Below are 12,779 nucleotides of genomic sequence, written 5' to 3'. Positions count from 1 at the left end.
CCATACAGTGGTTCTTCCCAGAGCAAATATATGAAGTATAAAGTATGGACAACAGCATCTGCATAGGAGGGCATATGATTTAACCCCTGCCCCTCAACTGGGTGGGGGGAACTGCCTGGCATCAACCATATGCCTGGTGGAATAGCTCTGCCTTACAGGCCCGGCGAAATGCTAGCAAATCTTGCCGGGCCCTGGTCTCATAAGACAGAGCACTCCACCAGGCCGCGGCCAGGACCGAAAAGGCCCTGGCTGTCATGAGTCAGCCCCAGCCCCGGCTGGCCACCTTACCTATTGCTTCAGAGTCCTCCTCAGAAGATGAGCAGGAAGGGCCAGAAGGGTCTTCTCTAGAGCCAGAAGCCCCTGCAGAAGCTATTGGAGAGGAAGAGCAGTCAGAAACCACTGCTGCTGCTCCGGGAGGAATTCAGCAAGAACAGCCTGGAGCTTCTGCAGAGACTGTCAGGGATGAGGAACAGCCAGAAACCTCCACAGAGGCTGTAAGAGACAAAGACTCCCACAGGGCAAAAGCGAAACCTGAGCACCTGGGGCCAGCTGAAAGGAGGAAACATAGAGATAAGTCAGCTCTGTTGGATAGGGGAAGGAGCGCCCGTTTACAGGCGCAACACCGAACTGAATTGTTAGAGAGAGAGGCAACAGCTGTTCCTCATTAGGACAGCATAAAAGGAAGACGCCGAGGAAACCAAGCGTGGAAGCAACTCAGCTCGCCACTCCCTGCTACCAGAGCTCTACGCCTGGACGCTCTTGCCCTGCCTTGTGCCCTGCCCTGCTGTTGGATTGGATTTTGACCCCGGCCTGCTTTCTGCCTACTCTTCTGCCTGCTCCTCTCTCTGACTGACATATTGGCTCTGACACCTGACCTGACTCCTGGACTACTGACTTCCTGCCTGTTGTGTTCTGCCCTGCAGTACCAGTGGGCCTCCTGCCTGCTGTGCCCAGCCCTGTGCGCGACACTGGCCCTGGTCGACGCCAGGCGGGCCTCCCTGGGATGTGGCAGTGTTACCACCATTTTAAAGTCATTTGAAAATGCTGCAAGGGCCTAACCGTGATCAGACCTACAGAGCAACAGGCTGGGGTCCTTTTGTCATCCGTTTCCCGCCCCCCCCCCCCGGCAGCTGTTTTGGCCCTTTGAAAAGGCACAAGGGGGAGAGAAACAAGAGCACCATGCTGCGGGCCTGATCAGGATTGGACCCCTTGTGGCATTTTTAGTTCACTTTAAAAGAGCAGAACTGTCCTTGTGGCAGCCACGAGGGCACCATCACATCTAGATTGGCCCATTCATCAGTTGTCCTGGAGGAAATGGCAGCGTGGGAGAACAGAGACTGTATGGCATCATATCCTTGCTGAACTCTCCCCTTAGCAACCCGAGATTACAGGCATGTGCCACTAGAGGAAGCATTTAGGAGTTGGCTGCTGGCTTCTCTGAAAATAGAAGGGGTCTGCCAATTTCAGCAGTTTGCGGGTTGCAGCCTAAAAGTTGTTTGTGATGCAGTAGGAGAAAAATCTGACAACTGCTGCCTTTTGCCAAAATGACAGAAATTACTTGTGTACTTAAAAATTGGGGGCAGTTCACTGTCAACAAAGACGCCCTCAAGCAGATTTCGGCTGATGTTAGAATAAAGGATATATATTGTACTGGAACTTTACCTATCAGTGTAATGTCTTAAAATGAGTGTAGCGTCTTTAAAATCATTCACATTGCATACATAATTCAGGTCCTCATAGTAATTTCTTAAGTACTGCCTTCGGGGTAAGGGCAGTGCCAAATGAATATAGATCCAAGGGGAAGGGGGAGAATGACCTTTTCTTAATGTCAGTTGTCACCAAATTAGATGGCTTGTTGTGACAGCATGCCCTACAGAACCTTATGCGTTTTTATTACATTTTGACATAAACTAGTTGGTCTTTCATGCCATATTGTCTCTGCATAAATATACATGTATCCTTTGACTGGGTCGTAGCCTGAGCTAAGTAGATTACCTAGAAGTGTTTACTACTAATTAAAAACTTGGTAGGCCTTTGTTTTAGTTTTATTATTCAAATTCCTGAAAGGGGAGAGAGGGTGCTTTGACGTGACTGCAGCAAGGTAACTTTGCAGTTCTAAAAATAGCTGTGAGCCAAGGTGTCCCTTATCCCTTGTAACAGCTGTGCCACCCCCTATAGCCAAAGCAGTGTGTGTTCTTGCCCTCTTCCCACCTAGATCTCCCATTTGAACAAGTTCCGCAGATTCAGTAAATTCCAATTGTATTGAATCATTCTCATCCTGTTCCGCCGCCCCCCCCACCCAAACTAACAATCAGTTCCTGCAATCCATGCTGTGAGATCAGCTCTTTGTTCCTCTCATCGCAGTTAAGTGTTGTCATGTTGCCACAATTTGGAACCGAGAAATTATACTGTGCAAGGATGTGGCTCTGATGTGCCTGGCCAAGGCCTGTGTCAGGAGGGGGAGGCAGGGCAGAGAGCAGTCTCGCCATTCCTTTTTTCGCCTGTACAACACTGCTGCTGGTTTAAAACAAATGTTTACTCAGAAATACAAGTGTCAAGCCCTCTCCAACTGGAACAGACCATGGGGGCTTTTTTCCAGCTGGAATGCAGTGGAACAGAGTTCCGACACTTCTTGAAAATGATCACATGGCTGGTGGCCCCGCCCCCTGATCTCCAGACAGAGGGGAGTATAGATTGCCCTCCGCGCCGCTCCAGCAGTGCAGAGAGCAATCTAAACTCCCCTCTGTCTGGAGATCAGGGGGTGGGGCCACCAGCCATGTGACCATTTTCACCGAGGGCAATTTAAACTTTAAAAAACTCCCCCCTTGTTCCAACTGACCCAAAGTGATGTCATTGTGCAGTCCTGGGAGCATGCACACACTTTGCGCGCATGCAAGTGGTACCAGGGGCTTCACCTCCTGCCAGGAGTTGCCCCCTGTGCTGGCAACCCACTGAGTTCCACCACTTCTTTTCCCAGAAAAAAGGCCCTGGTGCTACTTAAGAAGCAGGTGCCAACTACCTTGTCTCTCTGCAACTACTGAGGAGGCAAGAGCTCTTAATATGCATCTCCAGGAGAGGTTTCTGAAGAGCCCTTTCGATAATCTTCCTCCTTTCATTGGAAAAAAAAGATATTTCATATACAAATGAGCAAGCATCAGACCTATAGGATATTGATCGAGTGTCCTTCAAAAACACAGCCCGTACCTGTGAAAAAGACAACTGTAATAATTATGTTTGCTCTTGAGATATTTTACATGTCAAAATTAGGTTTCTCTCTTCCAAAACAAGGAAGTGCTTTTATGTTTTCCTCCTCGTGCGTTAAATGAGGAGGAATACAGCAATCAGTCGGTTCCTGGCCCCATTGTTGAACTTCTCCATGTCACGCATTTGCTGTGCCCTCAAAGTCTATTTGCTCAGAGCGAACGCTGTGGAATTCTAATTTGCAAGTCATCTTTGTAAATGAGGGTAAAGAAATCATTCATGCTTGTTGAAATGTTTTCCGCATGCCATTTTTCCTCACACCTTTCATTATGAAGACTCACTTCAAGAGAGGGGAATAAAAACTCAGCTCAGAAGTTTTTAAGAGGAATGGCAAAGGACTACTTGCGATGCAAGTTCTAGTGTCACACACTCAGCAGCTTTTGAGTGAGTTCTAAGGGCCGTCACTCTAGTATCATCTGCTTCCCGGTGATAATTACAGTTTTTTTATTCCTCAGTTCTTGTCTGTTCTGTGTAATTTGCACTTCTTACCCGGAACCTGCACAGGTCTAGGAAACTGGGGGCGGGGGGTGTTGCTGAGAGGAAGGCCAGTCAATCCTTCTGCTCCAAGATGGAATCTTAAGTTTGGAAAAGGAACCAATAGGCCAAACCCGTGTGAGTGGCACCCTCCATCAAACCATGCAAGCCATTTTACATTAAGTAGCTCAAGGATGGGTCAGACTCACAAGGCAGATATAGTAGGAACTGGAACTGTGTCTCTGATCAGGGCCCTTCAGTCAGTAGCAGAACCAGGAGTCTTGATTTCTGCTCTGTGAACAGAAGGCCAGACACCCAGTATTAATGCCGGCCTAGCTAATTCGGAGGCTTCTTACTCCTTGCCAATTGTAAGTGCCCGTGTTGTACTCCCTATTGCCGTCTGTGCCTGCAGGGATTTCTAGAACTTCCATGCACACAACCCTGGGTAAGTTCATTTTGTCCGTGAGGTTCCCAGTTCAGTCCCTGGCAGACACAAGCACAGAGCATATGCACAGTTGAGTCTGGCTGAATGGAAAGTTCTTTATGGTTAGGGTTTCCAATGGAAAAACTACCCTGTCTCTTTAATAGAGGCTTCATGTGTGGGAATGGGCAGGTGACGTTTTTCATGATTCGGAGGTGAACAACATCAGCTGGTAAATAACGTCCCATCACGTCTCTATTAAGAAGGCAGCACATTTTTCCTTCAGGCTGTTGACAACCCTAGTTTCAGTATGTGTATACTGAGTGTCCAAAATATGGAGTGTGATTACATTAGTCAGTCTGAGCACTTAAAATGCATACTGATTTTAAAAGTGCCATTAAATCTGTTTGGTTCTTTCTAATAAGCTCCGTAGGTCTTTTTTCCCCCACGATGAAACCTTTCCTGGCTGGTATACCACCTTATATTATTAAAGTTTAAAACTCTGCTTAGCTTTCTCCACAACTGTAGGCTATAGGAATAGCTTAGATAATTTTAACTTCTCAAATGCTAAAGATGGTTTTTAGAGTGTGATATATTTTTTTCCTCCTCCACTCCTTCCCCTTTAGAATGAAGAAGTTAGGTTCATGGAAAATGAACTGGAGCATCAGAAACAGAAGTATTTTGAACTACAGACTTTTACAAGGAGTTTGATACTTGCTATCAAAACTGATGATAAAGAACAGCAGCAGGTAAAACCAAGCAAAGAGCTTGCAGTTAAAACAGCAAGGTTGCACCTACCTGTAACTGTTGTTCATTGAGTGTTCTTCTGTGCAGGCACACAGGGGAACCGCACAGAAGGCACAGCGATGAACTTGTGTTGTCTTCCCTTCCCCTCTCCCTTCTTCATAGATGAGCTTTGAGCCAAAGGCCTACGGAAGCCCCATGTGAAACTCCCGCACACACACACACGCTTCAGTAGCAAAAATGACTCTCCACACCAAATGAAATGCATGCACAGAACATCTTGACTCTGCCATTAAGCTGAATAAGGGAAACCTTGCACGGGTCACAGGTCCATAAAGATCACGTGTGTGTTTATTCATGCTATACTGTGGCCTCCACATACTTGTTAGACAAAAGTCAGAATCCTTCTGCAGCATCCCTTTTGTCGCATGAAGTGGTTCAGGGTCTCCTCCTCCTGCCCACATTCTTTCTGTAGACTCCTTTTTTCTCCTTTCCTGCTATTAAATGTTGACAATGGGAGCAGGTCATAGTAGTAGATGATAAACTGCCGGCTGACTCTGAGCATTCTCAGTAGGTTTAACGTTGCAGCCCCAGAGGGCCTTTGCTACCCATGTATTTTGCTCTTGTTCATGTTAACTTGGAAATAAGTTCCCCTTACTTTAATAGAAGTTGCTCCCAAGTAAGTGTACAGAAGAACGATGGTTGTTGTGGGTTTTCCGGGCTGTATTGCCGTGGTCTTGGCATTGTAGTTCCTGACGTTTCCTGTCACTGTGACACTGAGAGATCTCTGTCTTTTGGTGCTACACCTCTGAAGATGCCAGCCACAGCTGCTGGCGAAACGTCAGGAACTACAATGCCAAGACCACGGCAATACAGCCCGGAAAACCCACAACAACCATCGTTCTCCGGCCGTGAAAGCCATCGACAATACATTGTACAGAAGAACTTCGGGACTACGGTGATGTGAGATGCTTGGGCCTCTCAGAGGAGGCATGATGGCTCTCCTCTTTTCTGTTTTCCCCTTTTCCTTTCCTTAAGAGTCAATGTGGTTTATTGGTTAGAGGGTCAGACTAGGATCTAGGAGACTCTTAACTTCGAATCCCACATTACTACAGAAGCTTGCTGGGTGACTGGGCCAGTCACACACACTCGCTCTAACCCGCTTCACAGGAGTGTTGTGAGAATGAAATGGAGGAGAGCTGTGTAAGCCACTTTGAGTCCCCGTTGGGGAAGAAAGGCCGGATATCCATGAAGTACAATACAGTTTTATTTAACTAGTTGCTTCTCAACTTTAATAAGTTGCTTTGAGAACTCTTACATTGAAGAATGTATTGTTACTAACAATACTACTTGGCTGGCTGTTTGAATGATCCTTACATTCCTGGCTCTTCTGGAAGGTGGCAGAATCCAGAGCGCTCTTTGCAGTCCTCTCAGCAGCCTTGAATGGCCTGGCTGACTGTTCGACAGGGAGGCTGTTTTTTTCCAGCCAGAGCTCTGCAGCTAGATCCGGACTGGAACAGGGGTGGGTAGTCTTTCTTTTGACCCAATGCTACCACAAGTTCTTTATGTTTATATTTTATATCCAATGCAGGCACTTCTGGCAGATTTACCTCCAGAGTTAGAAGAGATGGATTTTAGTCAAGCATCTCCAGAACCTGACGATACCTCATTCAGCTTGTCTTCTTCATCGGAGAAAAATGCCTCAGACAGTTTGTGATGTTCCATCAAAGGAAATAATACAGCGTAGTTTGCTTAACATGTATGTTTTGAACTAATTACGTTTTAGCCAGTACCCTTAAATATGAAGGGCAGGGATGGGGTGGGGGTGGGAGGCGGACTAGCAACCTTGTGTAGTGGCTTGGTTGATAGTAGCCACAGTTTTGGAACTTTGTTTTTGATGGATGTGAAAGCTGCTTGAGAAAAAGACATTAAGCTTCTAACAGCTGTGCCTCAATGATGGTACCTTTATAATTGTCAGAATTAACTGCATTATTAACTAAGCCCTGAAAGGAACAGGGGATCAAGAATGGAAGAAAAGCATCCGGCTATTTTAATAATTGGGTGGGGCCTATCAGTCCTGTTTAGTGTGATGTTTGCTGCCTCTGTCTCTTTCTCCCCCCTCCCCAACACCTCTCTTGCCCCCTTCTCTCAGGTAGGTGAACTGATCCTTGGAAATTATGGGCTCGAAGAGGTCAGAGGGCAAAAACTGAGCCTTCACAAAAATGATGGTGCAAACCAGGGATCAAGCAAAAGAAGTGCTTTAGTGGTATATGATGAGTAACAGTTGTATCTCCTCTTCTTTCCCCTTTCCCCAATATATGGAACATTATTGGAAAACTAAATCTATCCATTTGATCAGACTAATAAATGGTTTTCTGTATAACAGCAGACAGAAGCTCTGGGTGAAAACAGGCGCCTCATATATGCTTAATTTGTTGGGAGAAGTAGCATTTTTACAGAAGTAAGGGTACTCAACAAAGCTTGGCAATAACTCTGGGGTAATGGCCACAATACTACAGTGCGCAGTTCCTGAAGGTATGTTGACTTCTATGGCTTATCTTCAAGAAAAACTGGTTTATGAGCAAGCTTCAAGTGACGCCTGTTCAGAGACCTGGTTTTGTAATTCGAAGTAGAGTCCCCCTCACCCCAATCCAACCCCTTGGCAACAAGAACTGGGAGTCAGAGGAGCTGGGGGGCGGGGTATTCAAGCTTGAATGTCTTTCTCTTCCAGACACACAATTAACTTGAGAGCAGGTGGGCTATGAAATTCCCAAGAGAAGCACATCAGGTACTAGTTCTTACATGAACTAGGATTTTTTTCTTAAACTTTCACCATTGTCCAAAAAAACCACACCCTGACTCATGAATTCCCCTTGGTGTATTGTCTCCAAATGGCAAATGCTTTTATGAGGTCCTTTCTCAGAAGTCGCTTCCTTCACTCATTAGGCAGCTGTAAGTCAGCGTCAAACTGAGCTCCTGGATGAATGTGTTCGAGTCATTCCTGCGTCTGAATAGGCTGAAATCTTGATGCGCATCAGCTGTTCAAAATAACGATACTTGCTCGTCCAATTTGTCTCTTTTTTTCCCCCTCTTATTTTTCCACCAGCGCAGAGGATTGATTCTGTTAACTGTGGCCATTTTCAGGATTTTGATTTACAGCTCCTTTTTCTTCTGTCTTTAATTGGATAATGAAAATGTTGGAGACAAATTTCTGTTGCCACGAGAAAGTAGGAAAGAAATGACAGCCGTCAACAGTTGCTTTGACACAGTGGCACAGACTGTAAAAAGCCACCGCTTCTCCTCTTCTTTCAGAATCATGAATCCCAGTAACTGAAACTGCTGCGCGAGATCAGTCATCCTACTCCTACAACAACCTTGCAGACAGTTGCTCAAACTTGCTGGTGCCCTCCATCTTCTGCCCATTAACTCCCCTCCTTATTTCTCCTCCTCCCTCCCCTGTTTTTATTGTCCATTCTCTTACTAACTACCTTTCCTAGTTTGAAACATCTTTAGCCAGCTATATGGCCAGTCCAAATTGTTCACATCTGGTCTTGTTTTTCTGCCTTGGGGGAAGGGTCAGTCTTGACTGTGTTACTCTGTTGAGCTCCGTAGGGGAAACCTCCACTCCAGTTGCTGTGGGGCTAGTCCCTGTTGCACCGAGGCTGAGCAAAGGGTTGGTGAGATCTCTCAAGTCTGGAGAAAGGGGGGGGATTTTTCCGAAATGCAAAATGCATTTTCCTGTAGTGGGCAGCGCACACTTACAGATCTTGGCCAAGACAGAAATGTGAATGTCTACCAACCTAGAAAGATCGTTGTTGTAGTCAAGAGGGAAGAAGGTGCTGCAACTAAACATCTTACCCCAGGTCAGGAAGCAATTACTCCTGTGTGAAAATGATAAAATTTTTAACATAAACCTGCATTTTTTAAACTGTTCGGTATTATTGCCGTTTGCAAAACTCAGCGGTAGGGGGGAGGGTTAAAAAGCTACCAAGGCTTTCAATCCTCTAGAAATCCCTCTGGCTTATGAGCATTCAGGCATTGCCCAGTCATTTTCCAGCATATCTTTACAGCCTCAAGAACTGGAAACTTGCTTTGAAAAAAAGAAGCACTCATCAGAACCTCTGATTCTGTGCCCACTGCCATGATGTGTGCTTTTGCTATACTCCTATAGTGCATTCAGACAGCCCCTGGAGGGAAGGGTACCCAATAGACCTGGAGAAGGTGCCTGAAATAGGAGCAGGGTTAAATACTTTCCGTAGTGGCAGGAAAGATTAGGGAGTTGGGCGGGAGGAAGACAGGCCAAGATACTGGATTGTGCCAGTGGAAAAGAGGGGTTAAAAGTATTTTTGGACAGTGTAAGAAACTAGGTGGGGGAAGAAGAAATGCACCCACTATGGATCAGTTCAGACATAATGCAGAGCCATGGTTTAGTTTATCTGTGGTTAGCTTATGAAGCCAGCTAGGTGATCAATGAATCATTGCTTGTTTAATTTCCTCGTGGCTCCCTCTTTTTCCTCACACACACTAGCCCCATCAGAGATCTGGTTGGTATCCCAGCCCTCCTTGTAGAATCCTGCAGAGATGGAAAAGCCTTACTGCGTTTTCAGCTTACTACTGGCCTGAGCAGCAAGTGGGTGGAGAAGTGTCAGCCACAGCTGAGCCATACCCACTACCCTCCCTAGCCAAGGAAATTGCAAGGCTTTCACAGCAATCCCACACACCCAGGAGAATAACCTGTTGCAGATTTCAGCATACTCCATGCATATTTATGCAACCAAATGCACCCACCCATGCCATACATCAGCGATCGCTGAATAGCTCAGGAGCGATATTCCCCATTGTAGCACCTGCCCTATGTTTCAAGAAGGTCGGCAAGGCTCTTGCTTGGTGGTGTTTGTGCTTGGCAGGTGGTTCCCACCCTGAAATCACCATCACTAGGGGAATGGGTAAGCTGCAAGCCTCCATGAGGCCCAAGCTTCATGTTAGGAATGGAAGTAAAATGTGGCTCTTTTCATTGATGGTAATTGCGAAAGTGGCTTTTCACAGCTATACAGGATGCTTCAGCAGATACTTTACCTATCGTGCCCCCACTGCAATATCCAGCTTTTCATTCCTGTACCCGAGCAGGTTTTGGAGTTCACACAAGATTTTACCTGGCAGCCACATACCTAGAGGATTCGTACACAGAGTCCAAAACCCCAACAAAATACCTGGAAGAATCCACATGCTGCAAACTAGTTTCCACTCATGCACAAGTAAATTGCATTAAATGAACTTTACTAAAGAGGACAAACAGGAGGAGCTGTGCACACTTTCTTGGGTAGGCTTGATATAAAATGGGGAAAGAGATTTGAGTGGGGGTGCATGCAGAGAAACAGCCCTGTTAGCTTTCCCTACCCCCCCCCACACACACACCTGCCACAACTCCATTGTTTTAGTGAAATAGAAGTGAATGGGGGTTTGCCTATATTGCTTTGTTCCTGGAGGAGAGCAGTCAAGAGAACCAGGGTTCCTATTGGCATTGCTTTCCCCCCTATAGATGTGCAGAAGGAATTCTCCACATTGTCTCAAAAGGCAGAGGCAGAGTGGAGAGAGTCTGTTGCCAGGCAAGCTTGGAGTTGAGTGTAGGAAGAGGTTTGATGGTAGCAAGAGCTGGCTGAAGATGAATGGCTTTGTTTTTGAATTGCTCCTGCTAGGGGACTCTATAGGCAGGGCGGACGTGGAGCATCGTCAGCAGTAAAAAGCCAAGGTACCATGTTTGTAAATGACCTGACACCACGCTTTGGACTAGCGATCACCAACTTGGTGCCTAAGGGCACAGTGGCAACGGCAGATGTGTTTCTTGGTACCAACATTCTTCTTCTATATAGTAAACAGCCAGTTTTGGTTTTCCTTCAGCTTTGTGTCTGCAGGGAACACCCATTCAGAAACAGCCACCTGTAACAGAGTTTATACGCCATGGACATAGGACTTAAAATCTCCCAGTACTGAGACGGCTGTAGCCCCTCTAGAAGTCTTTTATGATCAGTTGTACCCCCTTCCACTTGGCAGCCATTTTGCGATGGTGCCCATTACCTTGTCTCAAAATTCCAAAAGTTGAGGATCTCTGGTTTAGGCTAACCACGTCATGGCTTGAAAATAATCTAAAACAGTATAGTAGCCTGAATTTGGATAGTCAATTAACTTATGCCTTGTTTACATAAGATATGGTTTCATGTTACGTCTGAACCCATCCCATGTGATCTTAGTTCCTTCCAGCCGGGTTCTCTTCAGCTGTTGAACATCTTTTGGATGAAGCATGGGTGTTGTGTGACTTCAGATAATTTCACGTGACAAAAGAACAAACTCCAGTGCGTTTTATGCCCTACAACAGCGTGGGAAGGATTATACAAATCTGATTGCACTGCAATGTATCTTTTATGGAAGAAATTTCTGTTTCACTTGGCAATTGCTGAGCCAGATACGCTGCTTGGTTACGGCCACAGTGTATAGCAATTAGTAAAGTTCTCTCCAATTGACTTTTCCCAAGTAAATACTTAACATATACTTTAGAGAGAGCATGAGCAAGTTGGTGTAAAGATAAAGGCAAGGGAAACAGAGCTTCAAAAACTTAACATTTCAACCAAAAGTTTAATTTTTGTGCTTTACCTCCAGTGTAGATCTTCCGGTCATAAAGGGGTTGGCCTCTTTCTCTCCCTCTTCTTCTCTCTTTCTTTCCCCTTTGTGCTTGAAATTTAGGTTAGAAATGAAGTATGTGGGCTTGAATATTGCTTAGGTGCATTCCTTTTGATTGACTATTCTGTGGAAAAATTGAAACCAATTGACTGACTTGCACAGAACTTATGCTCTTCATTCTTCCTCTTAGCTACCCTATGCAGGAGGTCACTTATTCCAATTTTATAGGTATGACAGAGAAGCTAAGAATTTAGACTTCTGCAGGGCCTCCTACTGAGTCCGTGGCTGAATGGGATTTGGACATAATTCTACAAAGTTTAAATGTAACAGCAGTTGGGCTGGTTCACCCATACATGTATAGTCAGCATGTGTACAGCTGAATGTATGAAGAGATACCACAGAAAAATGTGTTTGAGCTTACACCAGTTCTATCACTGATATTAGATCAAATGGCAATCTTCGTGACGGAACTGTACGTGTCATCTTCTAGTCATCTTCTATAGCAGTCATCTTCAGTCCTTTGAAAGCCAGAATCCTCCTTAACTACAACCTACAATATGGGATGCACTTTAATTTTTTTTAAAAGCTTGCACTTCTTAGTTTCTTTGTAGGAGCAAAATAAAGTGCAAGGTCTTATATTATCATAAAATGTACCATTACAAAACATAACAAATAGTGACCTATGATGTGTGAAACGTTCTACCTTCCAGTGCCCTTTAATAATAAGTCAAGTTCACTGAAACAGAAAGTGTCCGTATCCTACAAAATTATTCTCCTAAAGGTGGACCAGTCTTCTTTTACCAGTTTTTAAATCTTTTATCCTCCTGCTTTCTTCTCCAACAAAACCATATGTAAAGGAGAACAGGCCTCCTATGCCTTTAATAGCTGCTCAGAGGAGAGAACTTTGAAAAATGCAACTGGGCATGCAGTTCTGGGGGGGGGGGAGTTGTGCCTGTGAAATTGCCTTTGCACATCTGTTAAGGGTATAAGAAGGCTGTCATCTTTTTGCATCTGGAACCCCTCTTCTCTCTCTCTCTCAAAGAAAGCTGGTAATGCTTATTGCTGCGACCCACTTTAGGTCAGGGTTCTATCCCCAAACTAACAACTGAAGGCAAATACACTAGAGCATCCAGTCCATTCAAAGATATTTTGTACAAAGATGTTTTTAACTTCCCGTTTGAGAACTTTACTACTTTATCACACC

At 45.3% G+C, this 12,779-nt stretch overlaps 1 protein-coding gene across 1 annotated transcript in view; it reads left to right on the top strand.

Moving 5' to 3' along the window:
- The window catches only part of HDX (highly divergent homeobox), a 54,279-nt gene extending 43,839 nt beyond the window's left edge, over positions 1–10,440 (top strand). Inside the window, exons 9-10 of the mRNA XM_054996696.1 lie at positions 4,783–4,905; positions 6,492–10,440. Coding sequence (XP_054852671.1) covers positions 4,783–4,905; positions 6,492–6,617 — 249 coding nt within the window. The 3' untranslated portion in view covers positions 6,618–10,440. The remainder of the gene's footprint in view (positions 1–4,782; positions 4,906–6,491) is intronic.
- The last annotated feature ends 2,339 nt before the right edge of the window (positions 10,441–12,779 follow it).

This window comes from Eublepharis macularius, chromosome 13 (genome assembly GCF_028583425.1).
Source record: "Eublepharis macularius isolate TG4126 chromosome 13, MPM_Emac_v1.0, whole genome shotgun sequence".
Taxonomy (NCBI): Eukaryota; Metazoa; Chordata; class Lepidosauria; order Squamata; family Eublepharidae; genus Eublepharis; species Eublepharis macularius.
Note: the sequence above shows the minus strand (reverse complement) of the source record. Positions and strands in the feature narration are given on the sequence as shown.